Genomic DNA, 11,425 nt, shown 5'->3' on the forward strand with positions numbered 1-11,425 from the left:
TAAACCTTAAAACATAGGGGAAATGATTTGAGAAAAAAAGAAACCATTATGGAAATGTCATGCTTTATTGCCATCAGTCTTAATCATGATACTTTACAGATTACTGTGCTCTGCCTAAAGTGCTACAGTATCATTACTGGTAGGGAGTCATGGCAGAAGATACATACTGTACAGGACATACATATACAAAGTAGATACAAAACATTTTTTTGCAGGATTTGTCAACACAGGCATGATTTTATCTCAGTTGAAGTGGACGGTTCTATACATGACTGCTCAACTAACCCAAGTTTACTTTTCATTTAACAAATGGAAAATCCTCTACTTTAAAGCTAGAATCCTTAGTTATTACCAGGTGAAATCACACATCAAAATGAAAATATACTCAAACATGCTATTTTTACCTATAAAATGTGTGCTTTAGTATTGTTTTCTTTGGCAACTGTGATAAGCAGAGTAAACACCTCTGTTCTGTACATTACCCTGGAAAAATGAACCTCGAAAGGGACTGCATCATCCATTATTTCCAAGGTAATGTACTGAAAGTTGGCGTTTATCCCTTACATACCCATTGATTCTTGAAAAATACAACTTAAAAATGTCTAACAGCCGTACCCCATCAGAACCAAAAATATAAGCTTGTTTTAATCCAATGTTTGTAAATGTAAACAAACTATCCTCAAAACATAGTTAAAACAAATGTTGATATCAAAGATGGTCAGTCCTTGCATCCATAGCTCTGTCTATGAATTTTGAGTGGCAACATTTCTCCTGCCCCATCCCTCAGCTTTTTACTGAAACAGATGCAGGATTACCCCTGTTGTTTTAATAAAGGATTCTATCTTTAAGTGCGTTAATGTTCACCCGGTCTCAATTCAGAGACCACATCGGATAGAAATATCAAGGATGGCAGAGCATTCTAGTCAATAGAATGTCCAGACCATCCTCATGTCTTTCAGAGTATCTATATTATTAGCCATCCATAATTGTCTAATGAATGACAAGCGCAAAGTAATGTTAGACCAACTAAGCTTGACTTACTACGAAAATGCATCAACTGTGTATGAGGCTTATCAATTACACACACAGCATTACCATATGCGGAACACTACAGCATCACGAAGAGTTTAGATCTGTACTGCTTCAGTCACTTTAAATTGGATCAAAACTGACTGGCGTGTAAATGGCCTTGTAAGTTTACAGCAGCAATCCCAGTAGGTTTACAGCAGCAGTCCCACGTTCAAAAAGAGCAGCAATGAACCACATTGCTCTTTAAAATAAAAGGGACACACTCAAAGTTGAGATAAGGCAGACCAACATAAGACATCTTATTACACTGACAGTACAAGTTCAGTTTCCCTTTTTATATATTTCAGCTTTTTAATCACCTGTTTGACGTGTTTGATCGGTTGCCCTTCATTAATTAATAGCTAGTATATTAGAGTTAAGTGTTTGACCAAGTAATGTTATTTCACTGTGTAAAACTTCAAGGTCTCACCTTAATTTGAGTGAAAGAACATTAGTAGATGGATACAGCCTGTGAGTCCATGAGGCTGAATATATGCATCATCTTAAATGTTGTCATAACATCATGATAGTGTTCATCTTTGAATAACAATCATTCAGAAAATGCATTTCTTTGAGGCGTTTCATTTAAAATAGTATCAAGATATCCATTAACACAGAAACAAACCACAAAATATATCATAAACACACAACTATTAGAATGTTTACAAAATTGAGACTCTTACAAGCTGTTCATTTCTTAATCTTCTCTTTCTCTTCATGAGTTAGTAGTAAGTCCTCCAAGCTGGCATACAGTAACTCTACCTTGGTTGAAGGTCTGGGTAGAATATTCCATGTATCACTCCTTCTATGACAACATTTGAAAATGTATCTATGGGGAGAAAAAAAGCAAAGTAAAACTGATTTGTTCTATACAATATTACATTCCCGCTTCAAATGATTATTGTATTTACATGATACATTTGTATTCTAATGAGCTTCTATTTACATATTGTATTAACATTTTTTTTTTTTTTATATTCTTATTTGTCGCATTATTGGGGGGGAGCATTGTGTATCCTGTGCATATGACAAATAAACTTGACTTGATTAAATAGGACAAAATAGATCTTTAATATTGCAAACATATTGCTTGTATATTCATGGGCAGCCTGAAGATGTGTAAAGATATGTTACCGTGGGTGGACGGGAGCATGTAGGGGTCTCTACGGTAGAGCATTGCTGGTTGGTGGGTCAGTTTACTAGAGAGAGACCAGAGAGGAGAATGAGAAGTTTCACAAGTCTAATAAAGCCAATGTTCTGACAAAATTATTCAGAATAGTTAGCAATCTGAAATTGCATTTTGACATTATACTTTGGAGTTAGCCTACAACACATTCACTACTATAAATCTAATCAACATAAAATCACTTAACAAACCTTGCCTCTTCAGATTCAGTTTCAAATGACCTTTAAAGAAAGAAAAAAGATTGAAAATCAGTTTGGGGATATTATTTAGAGGAACCATTTTCTTTCCCAGATGAGATGTTCTAAAAGTAGCCTCGCTTTTATAGGGCACATTGTATAAAAACTCACCCACAACTTTCTGTTTTTGTCAGTGAGGGAAAGTGGCGGATGTTGAGGAAATCCAGGAATATCTTTGGGAGAACTTCATTCTCCATAATTATAGTCTGGAATAACGGACACAAGAAAAACAAAAGCAAATGGAAGTCAGGGGAAAAAGGTCAAAGTGGTCCTATTGATACAAAAGATTGAGAGTGTGTGGATTCAGAATATCTAGTCAGTGTAGCCATGTGGTTGTATTCTCATTACCTGTAGATAGAGTTCCAGACCATGTCTTCTCTGCTCCAGAACTTTGGGAATCCAGTTCCGTACATGCTTAGAGGGAATCTCAGGAGGCGTCATACTCTTCTTCAGCTGAAAGAAGCAAATATCAAATTGAGCATGGTCACAGGGCAATCTGTGGATGAGGGTAGAGGAATCTTTCAAAGCCTAGCTCAAGCCGATTCCACTAATTATCACCCCACAAACCTAGACCAGCCTTACAATATCATTGACAATGATGGCTCAGGATGTTGCAGAGTACAATATATGTTTAGAAAGTAAAGTGGGCTCTGTTCTTGCACCAAGAATAGAAGTCAGTCTTTTGCATGGCCATGGCAGAAAATAATCAATGGTACACAAAAACTCACTATTTTATGGAGATTATGAAATTCACTGTAGCGCTTCTTCACTGTATGCTGTCTGCCATTCATTAGCACGTCGATTTTAAAGACCTGAAGATGAAAAAGAACCACAGTCATGGTTAGGAAATGTTAAATTAATGTGAACGTACGAAAGATATGACAATGATTTGAACAAATTCACATTTGACAGTCATAGCCATTTAAAACAATACACTAGTTGGACAAAACTGCTCTTTCGTGACTTTGTTATCAAAATGAAACAGTAGGGAGTTTCACACCCTGTCAGGGCTACCAGTCAAAATCTGTTTTTAAGGTCGCTGGTCAAAATTCCTAGAATGGATTGCTCCCAACCGGGGTCTTCTCTACTCCCACTCTAGTCACGTCAAGTTTGCCTTGATAGTAGCTAACATTGCCCAAATTGAAGTAGCTAAGATACTCTTGGTTTGTTTTCAACCATGTGTTGCAAACCTGCAATGCTATGATTGTGGCACAGGCTTAACGTTACTGGTGCAGAGGACATTCAAGATATCTTACCGTGTACCCTTTCTCAATCGGATTGTCCTCTGAACGGAACGATGGAATGAAAATCCTGACGTTATGCATTTTAGAAAAACAACTCCAACACTAAATGCATGAAACCCCCAGATATATATGAACTTGCAAACACATAGGGGGGTTTTGGGAGCCAGCTAGCTAGCTAGATACATTTTGTTGAAACGGGTTCTTCTTCTTGTTTTGACTGTAGCGTATGGAAGTGCAATAAAGTCACACTGCTGCTCTCTACTTGGGTGGAGAGGTATTACGACCGCGAGCCTCATTAATCAATTAACCAACATAATTTGTATCTCAAATTAATCAACTGTGTGAAAACCAGCTACAATATATTTCGAGGGGTTAAATAAGAAAACAAAATCACAATGAATGTCACAATGATTTATTCAAGTAGATTTCCTGGAATACATCAAAACGGTGCAGTTATATGAGCTTTTTCATTGCATAAATATCAAACAAAACAGGACAAAAGAGATAGCTAGCAGACTAACCATAAGTAAAAGCATTTCACAAAACAAATTAATCCTAATTCTGCTGGAATATTTGGTTCAGAGCACAGGCACAGTATGTACAGTATCCAGTACTATATGGGCAATACTTTTACTCAGGGACGGGCAACTTGTGAGCAAAACATTTTAGTGGCCCACCTCTTGACAGAGGACACATTTTAGAGTTAAGTTCCTGCAATTCTACACATTTTGCCATGGGGCGTAGAGAAAATGTTGCAGTTTTAAAGCAAAGTTTGCTGCAATTCTACACATTTTGCAATGGGACTGAGAGAATATTTATGACTAATTTCATGCAAAATTTCATTTTTGGAAGTTGATTCCTGGGCCTACAAAAAATTAATCTGTGTACTGCTAATATATACCAATTTCCAACCCCTTAAGGTCATTAAAAAAATCTAAAGTGACATTGAACTTGAGTTGTAAACATACAAGCTATAGCAAGCAAATGTGAATAATTATAGAAAGAATGGATTAAAGGGATGATATGTCTGATGTAAAACACATACAACGATGAGGGAAATAAGCCATGGTTAAAGAAAATTGTATCGATATGTAAAAAACAAGCCATTTCAAATTTTGGTGGGGTTTTAACATCTGAAATTCAATGTATTTGGTTTAGACCTTTAAAAACCAACTATAGGCTATGTAATATAGAGGCTATACTTTTAATTCTAAACCTATCAAGTAATTAGATCCAGATTTTATTACCTCCTCATTGAACATACAGAATGGCTTTACAAAAACATGCTTAATTTAGGAATAAAATGAACCTTCGAGTTTTTAATTTTACATTAACCGGAAAAATTGGTCAACTGTCAATTTGGTAAGAGTATGGCCATTTTTACATAATTGCAGTTATCCATGTGTGCTTTATCCACAAATTTGTACAAGGAATTGGCTGTCATTTGCTGCTATGGAGTTTTCACAGAATTGCTTCTCAGTGGTTTGGAGAGTGACATCCCCCTCTTAATAGCTGAGAAGAAAATAATAAAGAATTTCATCACATACAGCACATACAACAAAACACACAGCATAATATTTCCTGTAATGTGAGTTCTGATTATTAGATGGTCACAATAAGTTTATAAAGGATTACTGTCTGGCACACTACAGTGAATAAGATGCTGAGTAATCATGTGTTGAAACTTGGGCTGGTTTCCTAGACCTAGTCCTACTCCCGACTCCTACTATAAAAAGCATGCACAATGTTATGCAAAATGAGATGAGGGGTTTCAAGACTCACTGTGAGACATGACATCCTGACACATAGGCGTAGTTGCCAGTATAGCGGACCTCACAGCGCACAATGTTGTTGCTGTAGTCAGACTCTGGAACCTGATAGCTGGGGTTCACACTGATCTAAAACACAAAAAGAGCAAAAAGGGTAGAAGTACAAATGTTTCATAGCGTTTCATAAAAACAATGGAAATTCTTCCTAGAGATGGTATGGGAATATGTGACACAGTGTTCAGCTACAAAGTGCCAATAATGTCATCTGTTTTTGTGACAAACCTTCAGGACATAGTTCCCAGGTTTCACATCTGTAATATCAATCCACTGGCAGTCGATGTCTGCATTATAGGTATCATAACATCCTGGACTCAGGCCCTATAACCAAAGGAGCAACATGAAACCTCTGATTAGACAACAGTATGAAGCACCTACATGCCATTACAGAGTATCAGGGTTGGGGTCAATTCCATTTCAATTCCAGTCATTTTCAAGAAGAACATTGAAATTCCAATTCCATTTATGTTCAATTCTTTTAAATGAGGAACATGTGGAATTGGAATTTGGTTTACTTTCTGAATTGAATGGAATTTAAATGGAATTGACCCCAACCCTGCAGAGTATTTAACTGCATGTATGTGTTTTGCTGGACATCATACCCTGGTACTAAACAACTAGTTATACAATCTAGACATACAAGAAGAGCAAAATTGGCACTGTCCAGTTATTCGTTGAGAGACGAGATAAAGCAGGAAAATCATCCATGGTTGGACATTTATCATGTATTTTTTTATTAGGATCCCCATTAGCCGACGGCAATGGTGACAGCTAGTCTTCCTGGGGTCAGATTGTCAACATGACATAAAGCAACAAGGGTTGTGTTGGTAACCTGGGTGTGTGAGGTGCAAGCAAAGCGTCTGTAGTAGCCGTAGTCACAGGAGCTGTCCTCCAGGCAGAAGCTGGCCTTGTGTCCCTCAGCCACACTCCTCCCACCAGAATCCAGCAGGTCATAGTGGCTGAACTCATCCATGCTATGGTAATGTCTGGAGAGAATCAGGACAATGGAGGTTGATCAGTGTAAAATAACTGATTCAATAACTTGGTTATCACTTTGGCTGGCATTCAATCAAACAAAATTAAAACATGTTGTTCCAATGCTGAGGAATGCATATTTTAAGGTTTCAGGTCAAGATCCAGTCAATGAGACAGAGACTTACAAATCAGTTGTACAAAAACCAACTATAGGATGTAAATCAATATGTTAATTGGAACTCTGCCAAATGTACCCCATACTTGATGTTAGTACATTATGTGACTTACTTCAGTGTCACGTTCTGACCTTAGTTCTTTTGTATTTTCTTTGTTTTAGTATGGTCAGGGCGTGAGTTGGGTGGGTTATCTATGTTTTGTGTTTCTATGTTGGGTTTTTTGTTTGGCCTGATATGGTTCTCAATCAGAGGCAGGTGTTAGTCATTGTCTCTGATTGGGAACCATATTTAGGTAGCCTGTTTTCTGTTGTGTTTTGTGGGTGGTTGTCTTCCGTGTTTGTGTGTTCCACACGGAACTGTTTTGGTTTTCTTATCTATTCACTTTGTTATTTTTGTATTGTTGTCGTGTTCAGTATTATTAAATATAATGGACACTTACCACGCTGCGCATTGGTCCGACCTTTCTTACTCCTCGTCAGATGAGGAGGACGAATTCCGTTACAGAACCACCCACCACAACCGGACCAAGCAGCGTGGTAACGGGCAGCAGCAGCGGCAGCGATATCTGGAAAAATGGACTTGGGAGGAGATTCTGGACGGTAAGGGACCCTGGGCACAGGCTGGTGAATATCGCCGCCCAAAGGCTGAGCTGGAGGCAGCGAAAGCGGAGAGGCGGCGGTATGAGGAGGCTGCACGAAAGCGCGGCTGGAAGCCAGAGAGGCAGCCCCAAAAGTTTATTGGGGGGGGCCACACGGGGAGTGTGGCTAAGCCAGGTAGGAGACCTGAGCCAACTCCCCGTGCTTACCGTGGAGAGCGAGTGTCCGGGCAGACACCGTGTTATTCGGAAGAGCTCACGGTGTCTCAAGTACGTGTGCATAGCCCGGTACGGTACATAGCAGCGCCTCGTATCGGCCGGGCTAGAGTGGGCATCGAGCCAGGTGCCATGAAGCCGGCTCTACGCATCTGGTCTCCAGTGCGTCTCCTCGGGCCGGGGTACATGGCACCAGCCCTACGCATGGTGTCTCCTGTACGTGTGCATAGCCCAGTGCTGCCTATTCCACCTCGCCGCACTGGCATGGCTACGGTGAGCATTCAGCCAGGTAGGGTTGGGCAGGCTCGGTGCTTGAGACCTGTAGTGCGCCTCCACGGTCCGGTCTATCCGGTGCCTTCTCCACGCACCAGCTCTCCTGTGGCAGCCCCACGCACCATCCCTCCGGTGCTGGCACCACGTACCAGGCCTCCAGTTCCTGCACCCCGCACTCGCCCTGAGGTGCGTGTTCCCAGCCCGGTACCACCAGTTCCGGCACCACGCACCAGGCCTACTGTGCGCCTCCGGGTCCAGTATGCCCTGTTCCTGCTCCCCGCACTCGCCCAGAGGTGCGTGTCCCCAGCCCGGTACCACCAGTTCCGGCACCACGCACCAGTGGCACCACGCCAGTCAGGAGTCGCCAGAGCCGCCCGCCAGTCAGGAGCCGCCAGAGCCGCCCGCCAGTCAGGAGCCGCCAGAGCCGCCCGCCAGTCAGGAGCCGCCAGAGCCGCCCGCCAGTCAGGAGCCGCCAGAGCCGCCCGCCAGTCAGGAGCCGCCAGAGCCGCCCGCCAGTCAGGAGCTGCCTTTCAGTCCTGAGCTGCCCCTCAGTCCGGCGCTGCCCCTCAGTCCGGAGCTGCCCCTCAGTCCTGAGCTGCCCCTCAGTCCGGAGCTGCCCCTCAGTCCGGAGCTGCCCCTCAGTCCGGAGCTGCTCCTCAGTCCAGTGGGGCCCTTTAGTAGGGTTGCCAGTCCTAGGTTGGCGGCGAGGGTCGCCGCTCTAAATACGCTACTGAAGCGGACTAAGACTATGGTGGAGTGGGGTCCACGTCCAGCGCCAGAGCCACCACCGCGGACAGATGCCCACCCAGACCCTCCCCTATAGGTTCAGGTTTGCGGCCGGAGTCCGCACTTTGGGGGGGGGGGGGGGTACTGTCACGTTCTGACCTTAGTTCTTTTGTATTTTCTTTGTTTTAGTATGGTCAGGGCGTGAGTTGGGTGGGTTATCTATGTTTTGTGTTTCTATGTTGGGTTTTTCGTTTGGCCTGATATGGTTCTCAATCAGAGGCAGGTGTTAGTCATTGTCTCTGATTGGGAACCATATTTAGGTAGCCTGTTTTCTGTTGTGTTTTGTGGGTGGTTGTCTTCCGTGTTTGTGTGTTCCACACGGAAATGTTTTGGTTTTCTTATCTATTCACTTTTATTTTTGTATTGTTGTCGTGTTCAGTATTATTAAATATAATGGACACTTACCACGCTGCGCATTGGTCCGACCTTTCTTACTCCTCGTCAGATGAGGAGGACAAATTCCGTTACATTCAGAGCATAGCTATGGGCTGAGGTAATGTGAAATGCAGACTTCTATGGATTCAAGAGAACTGGCATATTTTGAATGTATATAGATTATAGACTTCTCTCTCTGAAGGTTCTGGCTACACATCAGGAATCACATTTCTCATGTGCAATACAAGTTATGTTTTGGAGTCAAATATTTTGATGTGGAAATTGGAGTCAAATACAATGCCATACATTGTTGCATTGCTATATTTGACAGACCAATGAGTCTGATGAGACCAGTATGTTAATGATCAATAGAAGGACATGAATCTACTCTGTAAGACGGAGAAGGAAAAAGAAAGAACAGCACAAATTATACAGTGTTTGTGTAACTGACAGAGAAACATACAGATCTGGACATAGGTGGAAAGTCATATAGATAGACTGGGAGAGACTCACTGGTGACAACTGTGCCATTCCCAGGAGTAGCGCGGTCTGCTTGGCAGGAAGTCAGCCGTCCCCTGGTTCTTCACACGTTGTGGGAACCTCAGAAGCATGCGGGTGTCATAGTCTCTTGCTCTGTAGGCTGAACTGCCACACCAACACAACATCACAAACTGAATACACTTTGGACACAGAATTGAATAGAGTGCATTTATAATCCAAATACCTTCTTTTAAATAAAGCGTTTGGTCTTACATTTCTGGGAAAGGTTTGGTACAGCGAGTAGTGATTCCTTTCGAGAAGGATATGGTTGTTTGCGTTTGTTTTGATAATGAGTTTACCAGTTTGACTAGTGATGATTTCTCCATGTAAACTGAGGAGTGTTTAAACGGTTTGTTGAATTCTACCGGTCGACCCTTACAACTGGCAGCAGGATTCTATTTAGGCCAACCTTAAACCACAAACGCTCAAGAGTTACAACTCACACAATCTGGCTCACACAATGAAGTTGTTGGACAATAACCTTCTCTTTAAATCCGTAATGTTTGTTCCAATAGTACCTTGACAAGCAGTTCTCTTCATTTGCACATCGGAGGTTGTACATAGGAACTCTCTGGACATATGCAGAGGCTTGAACGTAGTATGCATCTGGCACAAGATCAGGCAGACCTAGAGGATATGTATTTGTCTTAATCACAAGTTAATGTTATATGAAGAAAAACAATGACACAGAACTTATCTTTTTAAAGTTACATGTACTGGGAAAATAATTCTGCAGAAAATGCATCTCAAATTCCAACCAATTCAACCATTCTTACCGTTCTGATGGTACCTTGTGCCATATCCAGGTCTCTCTCTGCGTCTGGGACTCTCGTACACGTCATAGTAATTGTAGTAAGGATTATCTGAATCTGAGGTCTTGTATGGGTTGTAAGGATCATCCCCTGCCATCATGTCTTCTCTTCTCGGCGATGGGGACGGTTTGTCCTGTGTCCCATTCGTCGTGCCATTTGCCTTCGTTTCTGCATGGCCAATTGGATGGGCATCCTGATGCTGGTGCCCCTGTCCCCTAGGGGGCCTTGGAACTCGAGGTGGTATCCAGCGCGGGCGCGCTCCTGCGCCGGACACTGTGTGAATAGATGAGGGAAGCGGTCTCGATGAATCAGAGGGTTTGTTGGCTTCCCCATCGCTAATGATGGTGACAGGTCTCTCCTGGGCTTGCTCTTTATCGGCGCCTCTTTGCTTTGGTGGTCGATATTCCGAGCCGTGACTCAGAAGGCTAAAAACTTTACCGTTGTGCGCCCATTGTATTGTCTGCCGTAATGTACCTGCGGCTTGGTTATTTCCTGGCCTTGTCTCTGGTGGATTCCGCTGAGATTGGACAGTTTGCGGTATGCAAACAAATAAACATACGTGTGCACACGCATAAAGCGTGACAAATGAACGCACTCCCATAATACAACTAATTCAACTAAATAGGTTATGACTGATAATTACTAATATTTTACTTTACGTGGTATATCATTTTCCCGTTGAAAATAAAGTACATTCAATTACTTTTCAAAGTAAGTCTAATTTACACTACATTAAATGCTGAAAAACCTGCACCAGTATTGCTATGTTCTCCACGCAACCTCACATCGTTCTGTCCAGAGCCTAGCAGATGCGCTAAGAGTGGGGAGGAGGAGGAGTTGAACATATGAAGTTTCTAATTCCGTTGTTAGACAAGCCCAGAATGGCATGGTGCTCATGTAACAACTGGATGGATAGGCTACTTGACGCCGACCCTCTTAATGGGTCTACTCCAGAGTTTGATAATATAAAACCATGTGTTATGTTTTTCTTGCACTGTCTGACGTTATTATAACTGTCAGACATGTGCGGTGTAATTAACATGAGTTGCAGATGTGTAGCCTACAAACTAAACATGTTAACTAACTAAACAGTTAAATTACAAATATTTATATATGA

At 42.0% G+C, this 11,425-nt stretch overlaps 2 protein-coding genes across 2 annotated transcripts; both read right to left on the minus strand.

Annotated features, from left to right (window-relative positions):
* Positions 1-46: 46 nt before the first annotated feature.
* Positions 47-3,984, minus strand: LOC139552420 (sorting nexin-24-like). The gene is made up of 7 exons (XM_071364152.1): positions 3,747-3,984; positions 3,219-3,302; positions 2,839-2,943; positions 2,602-2,696; positions 2,446-2,475; positions 2,203-2,267; positions 47-1,897 (listed from the first exon to the last, which is right to left on the minus strand). Exons 1-7 carry the CDS (start codon positions 3,813-3,815, stop codon positions 1,827-1,829), a joined length of 519 nt encoding a protein of 172 aa, XP_071220253.1. The 5' UTR covers positions 3,816-3,984; the 3' UTR covers positions 47-1,826.
* A 146-nt stretch (positions 3,985-4,130) lies between these two features.
* On the minus strand, positions 4,131-11,118 carry LOC139552421 (protein-lysine 6-oxidase-like). The gene is made up of 7 exons (XM_071364153.1): positions 10,273-11,118; positions 10,015-10,123; positions 9,470-9,601; positions 6,393-6,546; positions 5,786-5,881; positions 5,517-5,632; positions 4,131-5,246 (listed from the first exon to the last, which is right to left on the minus strand). Exons 1-7 carry the CDS (start codon positions 10,907-10,909, stop codon positions 5,240-5,242), a joined length of 1,251 nt encoding a protein of 416 aa, XP_071220254.1. The 5' UTR covers positions 10,910-11,118; the 3' UTR covers positions 4,131-5,239.
* Between the last annotated feature and the right edge of the window lie 307 nt (positions 11,119-11,425).

The sequence above is a fragment of the Salvelinus alpinus genome, chromosome 24, assembly GCF_045679555.1.
Source record: "Salvelinus alpinus chromosome 24, SLU_Salpinus.1, whole genome shotgun sequence".
Classification (NCBI taxonomy): Eukaryota; Metazoa; Chordata; class Actinopteri; order Salmoniformes; family Salmonidae; genus Salvelinus; species Salvelinus alpinus.